Source organism: Macaca fascicularis, chromosome 17 (genome assembly GCF_037993035.2).
Source record: "Macaca fascicularis isolate 582-1 chromosome 17, T2T-MFA8v1.1".
Classification (NCBI taxonomy): domain Eukaryota; kingdom Metazoa; phylum Chordata; class Mammalia; order Primates; family Cercopithecidae; genus Macaca; species Macaca fascicularis.
The window spans coordinates 31,613,192-31,628,345 of record NC_088391.1 but is presented as its reverse complement, the minus strand read 5'-3'; the positions used below and the strand labels follow the sequence as shown (position 1 = coordinate 31,628,345).

Sequence of the window (15,154 nt, the reverse complement as noted above, 5' to 3'; positions counted from 1 at the left end):
AATAAGTGTTGATTGGCTGCCCTTCTTACTAAACAAAGGTGCGTTCACTGACGAGGACGTAAACACGGATCTGGCGTACCACGAGCATGTGTATATATTTCACAAATATTGCTTCATTTTGAGCATCATAACTCTGAGGTGGGACGTTGTCACCACTTTTTCCACTGAGATGTGACAGGTTCAGAGGTTGTTTGTCCACGTTTGCACAGCGTGTGAAGGGGAACTGAAATTGGGATCTGCTTTCCATATCTTTATTCTAAGCAATTATCAAATGCAAAAAAGGGAGGAGAGGAGGAGAAACGGAAAAAATGAGGATAAACCTTATCCCCTCCTCAAGGTTATATATAATTATCCTTTGAAGATAAAATAGCATTTGTTATAGACGTTTTGTGTTTGTGCGGTTAAGTGTGCTGCCATAATCTTTTCGTTTTTCTCATCTAAAAATACCACCTTCATAAAGCCCAAACAAACACCCAATCCACATGACAGAACGAAACAAGTCAGGGCTAGAAGGTTTTAAGGGTGGCAGTGGGGAAGTGAGGGCGAGTCTGGACTGCATCTGCCTGGTTTCAAGCACTGGGTTTACATTTCTTGCCTGATCACTGCAGTAAGGCTGGATTGGACTCTTTAACCCAGGTTTTAGGTGCTCCGGGGACACAGACGGGAGGATGCGATTTCCAATCCGTTTACCCTTCCCAGGTCTGAGGGCCTCCACAGCTGGCCCTTGGCTGTGGTCAGTTTTTCCCACTTCTGCCTGCTTTTTCTTAAGACATCTTATGGTAGCGTCTTGCCAATGAAGAATTTGGTTTGAGATTTTGTGTAGTTTTTTACATGATGAAATGTCCCAGTTTTAGTGTAACAGTATCCATTACCATCCTTAAGATATCACTGCTGTTTAAATACTTCTGTCAATATTGTTGATTATTTACTAGTTTCATCAGATAGGTGGAGGTAACCAGGGATTTCTATTAACTGAGAACAAAATAGAGCGTTAATAAGTGACTCAAAAACCTCCAAAACATTATGCTAAAAGAAGTAATATATGAAAGGTTACATATGGTATGATTCCATTTATATGAAAGATCTAGAGTAGATAAATCCATAGTGAAATAACTCAGAATAGTGGTTGCCAGAGGCTGAGGGTAGGGGCCGACTTGGGAGAGACCACTTAATGGATAAGGGATTCATTACCTTGAAGTAAATGAAATGTTTTGGAATTAGAGGTAGTGGCTGGGCGACATTGTAAATGTATCAATGCCACTGAGTTGTTCACTTTAAAATGGTTAATTTTATGTTATGTGAACTTCAATAATTTTTTATAAGTGGGCATGGTAAAAAAAGAAAGTGATTCAAAGGATACCATGGAGATCTCAGTAGGTTGAGATGGTGAGTAGGAAAACCTGCAAAACTGCTAGGTTTCCCCACATGGCAATTCTCCTCTAATCTCCAGACTCATCCACTCCAATGATGGTCTATTTTTGAGACACTTTTTAATATTACTGCCACACAATTATTGGAGAGAAAGCAGACCCTTTTCTAAAAGATCCAAAAAACAAAAAAGGAAAACAAACAAAACAAAACAAAAAAAGACTTCCTTTCAGAACGGTTCTTTGCCAACACAGCTGACCATGAAACTACAGGCACCTGGAGTATTGATTAATTAGTGTTAATTGTTCCTCCTGTGGTCATGTGAAGAAAAACTGCCTGTGAGAGAACAGGGAAGGACAATCTGAAAGGAGGACAATGGGGACACAATGGGGTCACAAAGTCTGGAGAAGAGAGAAGCTGAAGAAAGAGGTAATGGACCACAGTGTTGGGCACTACAGAAGTCTAGCAGGATTGGGACTGAAAGGAACCATCTGATTCAGAAGGTGCGAGGTCCTGGCAAAAACATCCTGGGGATGGCCGGGCGTGGTGGCTCATGCCTGTAATCCCAGCACTTTGGGAGGCCAAGGTGGGTGGATCACCTGAGGTCAGGGGTTCAAGACCAGCTTTGCCAACATGGTGAAACCCCGTCTCTACTAAATATACAAAAATTAGCCGGGCATGGTGGCAGATGCCTGTAATCCCAGCTACTCAGGAGGCTGAGGCAGAGGAATCGCTTGAACCCTTGAGGCAGTGGCTGCAGTGAGCCGAGATCGCGCCACTGTACTCCAGCCTGGGCGGCAGAGTGAGACTCCGTCTCAAAAAAAAAAAAAAAAAAAAAAAAAAGCATAGACCTAAATGTAAGAACCAAAACTATGAAGCTTCTAGAAGAAATTATAGGAGAAAATCTTAGTGACTTTGTGTTAGGCAAAGATTTCATAACCAGTTTGTGGAAAAAAGATTTCTTAAATAGGCAAATTCCATGAACTATGAAAGAAAAAAATACACTGGACTTCATAAAAATTAAAATCTTTTGTCTATTCATTTATTGCCATATATAAGCCACATGACATTTCTCCTTGCTCCAGCCTGGATACAGGAAACCCTTGTACAGTTGTCTATCCCAGCAGCTATCATATGCCAGGCTTCTATTTGTGTAGTACAGACTGTACATCACTCAAGGGCAGAAAACATACCTTGCAAATGTCCTCACTGCCTAACATTTTGATCATTGCAAAGCCCAGGCAAAACTGCACAGTTCCACATCTGATTAGGACTCTTAGGTCACATGTTACTTTCAATTAAAAAAGACTAAAAAGTTGGTAAACAATCAAATACTCAAAAATCAGGCAATGACGGTAAATTGTGATATATATTGATAGCGTAATACAGCAAATCAAATGTTTTCAAAGAACTTTTAGTTATTGGGCATATGGTCATGATGGAAATTGAAAAATATGAAATACAGAAGACACTGTTTAGAAATAGACCAAAATACACACAGGATTTTAGAACATGGTAAAAGTAGCAATTCATTTCGGGGGAGAGATTGCTTATATTCATTGGAAAGAGCCTTGCCTTTCCTTTAAAGCCTGGCCACAGACTACTGACTCCACGACTGGGGGAAATGTGGAGCCCTGGGAGCAGAGAGCAAGCCTGCCCTCTGTCCCTCTGCCCCTTTGCCCCTCTGCCCACGTGGGCAGGCAGCCTTAGTTAAGACCCCAATAAGTAGTAGGCTCTCTAAAATATGTTCACAACCTTTAAAGCAGTCGTTCTATTTTAGGAAGACATTGTAAGAAAATAATCCTAAAAAGAAATATCAGTTGCAGAAGGACATCTATAAGGTGCTCCATTTATTTATTTATTATTTATTTATTTATTCTGAGGCAGAGTCTCATTCTGTCGCTGGAGTGCAATGGCGTGATCTCGGCTCACTGCAACCTCCACCTCCCGGGTTCAAGCGATTCTCCTGCTTTAGCCTCCCGAGTAGCTGGGATTACAGGCACCCGCCACCACGCCGGGCTAATTTTTTGTATTTTTAGTAGACCCAGGGTTTCACTATGTTGGCCAGGCTTGTCTCGAACCCCTGACCTCGTGATCCGGCCTCCCAAAGTGCTAGGATTACAAGCGTGAGCCACCGCGCCCAGCCAGGTGTTCCATTTATATAGCAAAATACAAAAATGAAATGGCTAGAGGCACGAGGTCGCCTGGTGGGTGAGAGCAGCAGCCATGGATGGCTTTGCCAACAAACAGCTAAATTATAGAGGAACTACATATTGAAATGTAAATTCACGCATGAGGTCTGTATTAATATTGGAAATGCCTAAATAAAAATAATCTTTTTTTTCTGAGCCTGGGGGTTGGGGCATGGAGTGGCGTGGGGGAGTTGGGGTGGAGGGGGAGAGGGTCTTTCTACGTCGCCCACTGGTGTCAAACTCCTGGGCTCAAGCAATCCTCCCGCCTCAGCTTCGGAAGCAGCTGGGAATACAGGCGCGCACCACCAAGCCCGGTTAAATAAAATCTGTTTCCCCCAGTTAAAAAAAAATTAATTTGTGTGGGTATATAGGTGTATATATTTCTGGGGTATATGGGATATTTTGATGCAGGCATACAGTGTGTGATAATCACATCAGGGTAAATGAGGTATCCGTTACCTCAAGCATTTATCCTTTGTGTTACAATATAAAGATAATCTTAAAGGGAAAAAAAGAGCAGCACAGGTAGTACTAACTGCAGCTGTATAGAAACAATGCGTGCCATAAACATTCATTTGAAGGAGAGGGGTTATGATTATTTACAATCATTAATGAATATGGCAATATTCTGGGCACTGACAAGAAAACTGCCACAAACATGCTGGCATAATGCACAATAAGCAAGGCTAAGCTGTGGTCAGGGCTCCCTCGCGCGCCCGTAAGCTCTGAATTTAGAATGGGGTGGACAGCTAGCTGATCAAGGGTTCTAAAAGGCCGGCGGCTAATGGACCGCCAGGGGGCGCTCCAGGCACGTCTCCACGTCCCCGGGCGCACCTCGCAGCCGCGCCTGCTCGCGGCCAGGCCGCTCCCTCCCTCCCTCACCAGCCCCGACCCTTCTCCGCCCCGTCCGACGCTAGGGGGCGCCACAGGCTGCCCGGCTTGCGGCTCGCGGCCCGGGAGCGCCGGGGCTAGGTGGCGGCGGCCATGGACCGATTCGTTTGGACCAGCGGCCTCCTGGAGATCAACGAGACCCTGGTGATCCAGCAGCGCGGGGTGCGAATCTACGATGGCGAGGAGAAGGTAGGGCGTCGGCCAGCCTTCCCAAGGGGCTGGCGGAAGGGGTCCCCGGTGGGCGCGCGGCCCGGCTCGGTGTGGCCCGGTTCCCGGCCTAGCTCACGGCCCTCGGCGGCTCGGCCGGCCTCTGTGTGGGGCGCAGCGCTCTTGCGCTCCCCGCCGGTCGGTCGCACGCAGCGTGGGGCGCTCGGCCGCCTCCCCCGCTCGGGTCCCAACTTTGGCACGGTTCCCAGCAGGCGCGGATCGCGTCTGCTTCTCTCTGCCCGGAATGCTTCCGGGAGAGCACAGCCGCAGCGCCCGGGAGAAGGAGCGCTCGCAGTCTGCGGGCGCCGGGCGGCGATCCGGCAGTCGACTTCCTTGGCGTGTTTCCAGACCCCCTGACTACACCAGCCTCGGTGTCGGCACCCGACAGCCAGGTTCCGCCTTTCTGTGAGGAGGGCGCGGTGGCCGTACGGTCCCCAGCGGAAGCTTTAGCTTGGACCTCATGCAGTCGGAGGGATTAGCATATCTGGGCAGAGGGGTGAGGGATTGCTTCGAAAGGATTTCCTAAAGAGGTATCAGTGCCTTATTGGAATGCCCTTGCCAAAGGCTTTTGGGTTTTTGTTCTGTTTTCTAATTGCTTTAGAAAGGCGTTCTGAGCGTATGTTTTGTAAAGTGTTATATTAATAGTAGACCGTGCCTTGTAATGCAAGCATAAATCTTAGAAGGTGCGTTTTCAAATCGAGAGGAGAAATAGGAAGTGTAAGTAAATATTTTGTAGATACTTTGTTGAAACTATGAAATCTTTTGTCCTGGATTGAAATGTATAAACTGGAATTAGAAAAAATTTAAAACTCACTTACCACAAGCATTTTTGGTTTCCAGAAGTTTTAATTTGCTGCCTCTCTTCCCTTGCCGTTTTATTAACGACACTTTCCGCTGTACTTTGATATAAGTTACTGAACTCATATCTTTTCCTGGTCAGTACTTACAGCTATTTACAGGCACAGGTGACTTTGGACCCGGTCCTCTGACTCCCTTAGGGCATTTTCTATGGGCTGGTTGCCTGTATTATTGAGTAAAGGTCTTTTCCTTAAATAATTTGCTTGGACCTAACTTCACTTACTGCCTTAGCACTTCTTAATTTAATTAATTAATTAATTTTGAGATGGAGTCTTGCTCTGTGGCCAGCCTGGAGTGCAGTGGCGCGATCTCGGCTCACTGCAACCTCCGCCTCCCGGGTTCACGTCATTCTCCTGCCTCAGCCTCCTGAGTAGCTGGGACTACAGGCGCCTGCAACCACGCCCAGCTAATTTTTGTATATTTAGTAGAGACGGGGTTTCACCATATTGGCCAGGCTGGTCCCCTTTGAGAGGAACTGAATGTTGACAGTGGTAGATCTGTCCTCAGAGACTCCTCCAGTGCCACTCCCTGAGGCAGCACTAGGAAGTCATGCTTTTGCAGAGCGTGGCATGATACAGTTCTATGGAACTCCAATTTGAAGACTAGGAACACCTTTGCTGGCAGGCAGCATAGCTGTGATAGATTTAAAACAGTGTAAAATAACAGCCATTAGTAGTTTTATATGAAAGATACATTGTTGAACCAGCGAGTTTTAATTTTTACTTTAAAATTTTTGCTGCTTGTATTAGCAGACAAGTATATAGATGTCAGAGGTTTAAGAAACAAATCATGGGGAAAACATTGCTTGAGACCCTGTGATCTAGTCCAGAATTAACTCTTCTAAAAGCTTGAAATTGGAGTGGAGCTCTAAGAGGGTTCTCCTTACCACTGTGCCCCAGAGCTGGACTTAGTCACTTGATGAGCTGCCTTGCAGCTATGTGGTCCCTAGGCTGAATGAGGTACATTCTGGGGGAAAGTGCGGTATCCTGGCTTCCTTCACCTGTTGGAAGGTTTCCAGACTTCTGTGGTGCTAAAGACTCTACAAGGCTACACACATTAGCCCCCAAATCTGATGAAGTTAGTCTCCCTTTTAGGATGTCTCACTGGCTCCTTTGGCCTAGGGACTGCAGTCCAGATGGCTTAGTCTTCATAGTTTTGCATCCCAACCCATTCTCTGGGCAAGCGTGCGCATGGCTGTCTTCTAGACTAGTTTGATTGTTCCTGGAGCACAGAAGGTGTGCCTTGCTCATCCTTGTATCTCCTGGCTGGTTGTAGGTGTGAAACACATTTTTTTTAAAACCTGAATAATTAAAGTACCTACTGTGAGCCAAGAGCTGTATATGTCATCTCATTTAATCCTCTCAACAGGAATATGAGGTATTTTACTGAATGAGAAAGTAACTCGAAGAGATACAGTGACTTGCCCAAGATCCACAGAGAGAGATTTAAATCTCTGTTGATCAGAATCAAAGCCTGTGCTTTGTTCATGGAGCTACAGTGAGCCGAGATCGTGCCACTGCACTCCAGCCTAGGCAACTGAGCGAGATTCTGCCTCGGAAAAAAAAAAAAGGACTTCATAATATGGCAGCCACCGGTGCCACCCTTGATGTAATGTTTAATACAGCTAATCTTCCCAAAGATGAGGAAACTGACACCCACAGCTGATAGTTGAGAAAACTGAGCTGTCCAAGGTCACACAACTAGTAACTGGTGGAGATAGAATTGCAAACCAGATCCAATGGACTGCTCTTCCCACCGCCCAAGTGCCTCTTATGAATAATACATGCATACTTGCTTGTTTATACAGGCACAGTTTTCATGGGCTCATTATGACTGGATAATGTGTTTACTTTCGTAAGGAGTGTAGGCAGTCATTTGTTTGAATTCACAGACACTTCTGTAGCCTCAGCTAATTTAAAAAATAATGTTAGTACTGTGTAAAGTGGCAAATTGGCAGCATATATCAGAAGATATAGAAATGTTTATTCTTTTTCAGCTAACTATTTCACTTTTAGGAATTTACCCTTGGGAAAGAATCAGAGATACATAAAAATATTACATGTGGAGAATGCTCATCTCAGATGTTATTATAATATTACATATAATATTATTATATATGGAAAAATTGGAAGCAATCTGAATGTCCACCATAGGGATTGGTTAATTAAATTATGGCATGAGGCCAGGTGTGGTGGCTCACGCCTGTAATCCCAGCACTTTGAGAGGCTGAGGCGGGTGGATCACCTGAGGTCAGGAGTTCAAGACCAGCCTGGCCAACATGGTGAAACCCCATCTCTACTAAAAACACAAAAAATTAGCTGGGCGTGGTGGCGGGGCCTGTAATCCCAGCTACTTGGGAGGCTGAGGCAGGAGAATGACTTGAACCCGGGTGGCGGAAGTTGCAGTGAGCCGAGATTGTGCTGTTGCACTCCAGCCTGGGCAACAAGAGCGAAACTCCATCTCAAAAAAAAAAAAAGATTTATGGCATGCCCTAATTAGCATGAGGAATTGCCAATGATAGGTTGCTAACTATATTTTATAACTATACTATTAATAATAGTTATAAAACTATCCTATTCTATTTAAAGATTATACATATGTATACATAAACATCTATGTATATATACACACACACTCTGGCTGGTATGAATTTATTTCATTTTCTTTTTCAGACTCTAAATATTTTCCAGATTTTCAACACTGAACATGCATTACTTTTATAACAGAAAATATGTAAATAAAAAAAACCAGGGTAATAACTTTTCAGTGAGTGCTGAAGTCAGATCAATTTTTTTTTTTTTTTTTTTTTTTTTTTTGCGGGGGGAGATGGAGTCTCGCTGTGTCGCCCAGGCTGGAGTGCAGTGGCACGATCTCGGCTCACTGTAAGCTCCGCCTCCTGGGTTCATGCCATTCTCCTGCCTCAGCCTCCGAGTAGCTGGGACTACAGGTGCCCACCACCATGCCTGGCTAATTGTTTTGTATTTTTTTTAGTAGAGACAGGTTTTCACCGTGTTAGCCATGATGGTCTTGATCTCCTGACCTCGTGGTCCACCCGCCTGGGCCTCCCAAAGTCCTGGGATTATAGGCGTGAGCCACAGCGCCCAGCCATATTTTTAACATATTATTTTAAATTCAAAACAATTCCAGCCTTATTTTAATAAATTGGACACTCACTAAAATGCTTTCCTTAGTATTTATGTTGTAAGATTGCCTTATAAATGGGACTATCCTTTTAACTTTTTTTTTGTTTTTCAGCTCCCACTTAGCATCAAATGTAACTTTTAAAATAACTGAATATTCCTGGAAAGGACACAAGCAAGCCCTACCTTATGGCAAATTCCACTTTCTAGTAACTCGAAATAGAAACTTCCAATATATATCTTGCTTTTAACAGAAACGCAGGGGTTTAATTCATTAATCTCTTGGGTTCCAATTCTAAAACTTGCTTATTTATATAACTTTCAGGGCACAGTAACAAGTAGTGAGGATTAAAGTTTTGGTTCTAAAGACCTAGCTGGCATTTCTTTGTGATTGTATTGAAGTTTTGAAGAACATTTTAAAATTTATATTTTGAATAGGTGATACATACCTAAAGAGTATGTCCTAGTCAGCTCGGCTGCTAAAACAAAATACCATAGCCTGGGTGGCTTAAACAACAGGCGTTTATTTCTCATAGTTCTGGAGACTGGGAAGTCTAAGATCAAGGTGCTGACAGATTTGGTTCTTGGTAAGGACACTCTTCCTGGCTTGCAGATGGCCACCATTTGCTTGTGTACTTGCATGGTCTTTTCTCAGCATGTGTTCATGGAGATGAAGCCCTCCTGTCTCTTCCTCTTCTCATAAGGATACTAGTCCCATCATGAGGGCCCCACCTCACGACCTTCTAAACCTAATCACTTCCCAATGGTTCCATCACCAAATACCATCGCGTTGAGGGTTAGGCCTTCAACATATGAATTTGGGGGTTTTCATTTAATGCTAATGGGTTTTACGCCTTCTTAGAAAGGTCTTCTCCCCTCAGATTATTTAAAAATTATCTCATGATTTTTTTCTAGTGCTTTTATAATTTTTTTCGTTTTTTACTTGATTGATCCATCTAGAATTCATTTTGGTGCATTGTATTAGGTATAAATCCAGACATACGGGTTTTTCTTTTTCCTACCTGGCAACCCAGTTGTCCTACTGCCATTTATTTAATCTCCATCCATATTTATTTTTGTATGTATTTGTATCTATTCCTGGATTTTGTTTTTATTAAAAAATGTTATGAGTGTTATACATGAATTCAGTTGCAAAGAAATTCAATCAGTAGTGAAGTGTAGAGGTAAAAAAGAGCTCTTCGCTTCCCTTCTACCCCTTTCCTCACACTTTTTCTGAGATAATGATTGTTAACAGATAATTGTGTGTTCCTTTTAGACCCTTTTCACTACTTGTGTTTCTACAAACACACATATATACAGCATATGTAATATTGTAAATTGCTATAAATCACTTTCTTTCCCACTCATCCAGTGTCTTAGAGTTCTATGGTAATCCATGCAGTTCTACCTCATCATTTCTTTTTAACCTTTGCATGGATTGCAGAGTATGAATGTGTATCATACCTGGTTGTTATTTGCATTTTTTTCTAATTCTGTCAAGACTATACAGATAGCTTATGAAGTATGTAGCATTGGTTCTCTTTACTTTGTGGTAAGCCTATTCTAAAAATGAAATGTTTATTTATATGATTAACTTAGTGTTGTATAATTTATGAAGAAGAAAATCTGAACCACAGTGAGTGGTATGTTATTAATATTTTGTGATGCTCTTTCTTTCTAGATAAAATTTGATGCTGGAACTCTCCTTCTTAGTACACACCGACTGATTTGGAGAGATCAGAAAAATCATGTAAGATACAGTTTTTTACATCTGTTGAAGGTTTTATTTTGTTTATTTATTTTTTAGAGACAGGGTCTTGCTGTATTGCCCAGGCTGATCTCTAACTTCTGGGCTCAAGTGATTCTCCTGGCCTCAACCTCCCGAGTAGCCGGGACTACAGGAGTGAGCCACCATTGTAGGTTTTAAATCACTGAAACTTTTTCTTCTTTTTTCATTTCTGGTAAAACTTATATAATGAATGCAATAATAAATTTTCCTTTTCTGAATGACAAAAGAGTGTGTCCCGTATAATTTCTCTGAATGGAGTGCAGAAACAGGAGTTAGTGTGTTGTCCCTTATTCAGCTCCAGAAAAGTCCATGTAGTTACTGGATGGAGAATCATGTTTTTTAAATACCAAATTCTACTCTATATCTAAATGGTCCATGTATAACAGGGGAATAATTCCCCCATCAGTTGTGAGGGAGTCTTTAAAAAGAGCTCGTATGTCCTTAAAACCAAATTGTGTTCTAGGTTGTTGTTGAGAATCAGGAGACTAGGCCTGCCATCAAGTGCATGCCTTTATCTAGATATTGAGATCTGTCTCTAAGTCACTCAGCAAGAGGAATCCCCCACACCCCCCCCTTTTTTTTTTTGTTTGAGACAGAGTCTTGCTCTGTCACCCAGGCTGGAGTGCAGTGGTGTGATCTCGGCTCACTGCAACCTCCGCCTCCCAGGTTCAAGCGATTCTCCTGCCTCAGCCTCCCGAGTAGCTGGGATTACAGGCATGCGCCACCATGCCCAGCTAATTCTTGTATTTTTTAATAGAGACAGGGTTTAGCCATATTGTTCAGGCTGACCTGACCTCGCGATCCGCCCACCTCGGCCTCCCAAAGTTCTGAGATTACAGTTGTAAGCCACCTTGCCCAACCTGTTTTTGTTTTTTGTTTTTTTAAGGAAGATGGAGAGTTATATGTATGTAGAGCTGATATATATCTTTATTTCCTAGAGCTTCAACCTGAATGTATATATACATTAATTTCAGCATTGCCAGTAAGATAGCTATCTCATCTGTGTTTTTATTTTCCTGATTGTTCCCCCAAACCCCCGTGAAATTTTAGTACCACGAATAAACTATATACTGTACTGTAGCCCTTGAAGGGCTGCTAACCATTACAGTATCTGACTTTTTTGCACCCTGGGAACTAATTTTTGTCTCCTAGGTCTGATATTGCCCCTGTTGATAATGCATGCCTTAGAGCGGGAGTCCCCAACTCCCCGGGCCACGGGCCAGTACTGGTCTGTGGCCTGTTAGGAACTGGGTCACATAGCAGGGGGTGAGTGACAGGTAAGCAAGCATTACCACCGGAGCTCCACTTCCCATCAGATCAGCAGACGCATTAGATTCTCGTAGGAGCACGAACCATATTGTGAACTGTGCATGCAAGGGATCTAGGTCGTGCACTCCTTATGAGAGTCTAAGGCCTGATGATCTGAAGTGGAACAGTTTCACCCCGAAACCACAACGCCCTGCTCTCCAGGAAATACTGTCTTCCATGAAACCAGTCTCTGATACAAAAAAGGTTGGGGACTGCTGCCTTAGACTGTTAATATTGTCTAATATATTACAAGTAATATATATTCAGGAAATAAATCTTTTTGGGGAGGATAGATTGCATGTCCTTAAACCATATGTTGATAAGTTAATCTTAGTATAATTTTTTGATTATCATATAAAGAGGTCCATCTGGACAAATTTTAGACTTACTACATTGCTAGTCACATAAAAATTAAACATAACTGTTTATATATGTTAAAACTAAGGCCAGGTGTGGTGGCTCATGCCTGTAACCTCAGCACTTTGGGAGGCTGAGGCAGTGGATCACCTGATGTTGGGAGTTCGAGACCAGACTGACCAACATGGAGAAGCCCCATCTCTACTAAAAATACAAAATTAGCTGGGCATGGTGGCACATGTCTGTCATCCCAGCTACTCGGGAGGCTGAGACAGGAAAATCGCTTGAACCTGAGAGGCAGAGGTTGCAATGAGCCAAGGTTGCGCCATTGCACTCCAGCCTGGGCAACAAGAATGAAACTCCGTCTCAAAAAAAAAAAAAAAAATTAAACATACTGGCTAGACACAGTGGCTCATGCCTGTAAATCCCGGCACTTCGGGAGGCCGAGGCAGGGGGATCACTTGAGATCAGGAGTTCAAGACTAGCATGTCCAACGTGGTGAAAGCCCATCTCTCCTAAAAATACAAAAATGAGCCAGGCATGGTAGCTTACACCTATAATCCCAGCTACTTGGGAAGCTAAGGTGGGAGGATCACTTGAACCTGGGAGGCAGAGGTTGCAGTGAGCCAAGATTGTACTACTGCACTCTAGCTTGGGCGACAGAGCGAGACTCCATCTCAAAAAAAAAAAAAAGTTAAACATGAATAAAGGGATACTACATCAATATTTTTTGTTTAAAACTATTAATAATTGCATGTGGGCATATGAGTGAAGTATGGAAAATTATAAAGAAGAGAAAATCATCTACATTAATGCCCTCCTTAAAATTGTTTTGACGTATCTGTTTTGTTTTTTGCTTTCAGTGTAAGAAAATATTACAAGTAAAACATTTTCGTAGAAACATTACTCTTAGAAAATGCACCCATTGTGGCTGGGTCCGGTGGCTCCTGCCTGTAATCTCCGCACTTTGGGAGGCCAAGGCAGGCAGATCACAAGGTCAGGAGATCGAGACCATCCTGGCTAACATGGTGAAACCCCGTCTCTACTAAAAATACAAAAAAATTAGCCAGGCGTGGTGGCGGGCGCCTATAGTCCCAGCTACTTGGGAGGCTGAGGCAGGAGAATGGTGTGAACCTGGGAGGCAGAGGTTGCAGTGAGCCAAGATCACGCCACTGCACTCCAGCCTGGGCAACAGAGCGAGACTCCGTCTCAAAAAAAAAAAAAAAAAAGAGAATGCACCCATTGTAAAAACAAAAGCTAGTGACAGCTTCTTTTAAACTTCTTATGTTCTTCCATGCAGCCATATGCCACCACAGTATCATTTCCATTTAATTTTTCCTTAAGTTCGTTTAAGTAACAAAATCATTGTTTTTCATTATTTTTATTATTAAGGTATATGGCACTGTAATGCTATAAAACAAGGATTTCTGACAAGTGTTATGGATGTTGTTTAGAGTCTTTGATTTAAGCTATTGATTTCCTTCTAGGAGTGTTGCATGGCCGTTCTCCTTTCCCAAATTGTGTTCATTGAAGAACAGGCAGCTGGAATTGGGAAGAGGTAAGGTCTATATAGTACAGTCTTTATTCACAGAAAACATTTCCTGTTATGCTATTGGTCAGAAGGTCCTATCTTAGACTCAATGATGTATGAATTGATTCTTAAGCATGAATAATTTGCTGTAATATCCTTGTTTATTATACATGGGTCATAATAAAGAAATGTGGGCCTGGTGCGGTGGCTCACGCCTGTAATCCCAGGACTTTGGGAGGCTGAGGCGGGCAGATCACGAGGTCAGGAGATCGAGACCATCTGGCTAACATGGTTAAACCCTGTCTCTACTCAAAATACAAAAAATTAGCCGGGTGTGGTGGCGGGCGCCTGTAGACCTAGCTACTTGGGAGGCTGAGGCAGGAGAATGGCATGAACCTGGGAGGCGGAGCTTGCAGTGAGCCGAGATCGGGCCACTGCACTCCCGTCTGGGGGACAGAGCGAGACCTCGTTTCAAAAATAATAATAATAAATAAATAAATAAATAAAAATAAAAAAAAGAAATGTGGCCCAGTTATCATTATCTTTCCATAGACACTTTGCTTTCACATGCCTGTGTACCTGTCATTTCATACTTAAAATCGGAAATAACCTATTTGAGAAAAATAACTGACTTTGCTTCTGTTTCTAACCTGATCATTAAGTTTGTTTCTCAGGTTTTACTTGTTCAGATAGCAGAGTTAAACAGCATATAATAATAGTTACTGTACAAAGCAGGACATTTATCAGAATAATAGCAGGTACAATGAACAATTAGACCAGGGTAACAAGGATACAATGGGACCATCCCAGGCAAACCAGGAGATGAGGCCACCTTGGTATAAAGGTGTAAGTTCAAATGTTCCTGTTTATTCAAATATACCGAAAACTTGGCTTTATATTTTAAGTGCATGTCATTGAGGAGACATGAACAAATATTATTGGCATGGGATTTTTTTTTCCTATGTAGGCTTATCTTTAGGTTTAGCATAATTAGGCATTTCAGTAGAAGTTAAACAATGTTGAGCTTCACTGGACATGCAATGCATGCTTTGATCATAATGTTATGATTTACTGTAAAATATTATTTATTTGACATAAAAGAAACCAATGTTTTAAAAAATTAATAAGCCATAGATTTTTTTAAGCCATAGATTTTTAGGGTAGATTGTTATTATGATTTATATTTTCCCCTTATCAATTTTCTCCACTGTATTAAGTTCTAAAAAGTAAACTTTAAGGTTGTTTCCAGGTTATTTGAATTTTCCTTTCCTGTGTTCCAAGGAAATCTAAACTAAAAAAAAATTTTAAATATTTACCTTCACGTTAATGTCTTATTTTTTAAACATGTCCAGTGAGGAGGACTTCAGTAATATGCCAAGTTAACTTTTGTCAAGTATTCTCTTTAGTTCCCAGCCCCTCCCCTCAAACAGTTATATTTGCATTGATTTCAAGATGTGTACATTTCACCTTTTAACATCTCTGAAGATGCTTTTTTTATTTCATAGATTTAAAA

At 42.3% G+C, this 15,154-nt stretch overlaps 1 protein-coding gene across 4 annotated transcripts in view; it reads left to right on the top strand.

Moving 5' to 3' along the window:
• Positions 1 to 4,503: 4,503 nt before the first annotated feature.
• VPS36 (vacuolar protein sorting 36 homolog) overlaps positions 4,504 to 15,154 on the top strand; it is a 36,169-nt gene continuing 25,518 nt past the window's right edge. For 3 of the 4 annotated variants that reach the window (XR_012426996.1, XM_005585924.4, XM_074022111.1), the window contains exons 1-3: positions 4,504 to 4,640; positions 10,338 to 10,406; positions 13,598 to 13,668. Coding sequence is in view for 3 of the 4 variants with exons in the window: in XM_005585924.4 (XP_005585981.2) it covers positions 4,545 to 4,640; positions 10,338 to 10,406; positions 13,598 to 13,668 (236 nt within the window). In the remaining variant the exon portion in view is untranslated. Of the gene's footprint in view, positions 4,641 to 4,910; positions 5,189 to 10,337; positions 10,407 to 13,597; positions 13,669 to 15,154 lie in introns of those variants that run through there. The other variant, XM_005585927.4, reaches the window with a different exon arrangement.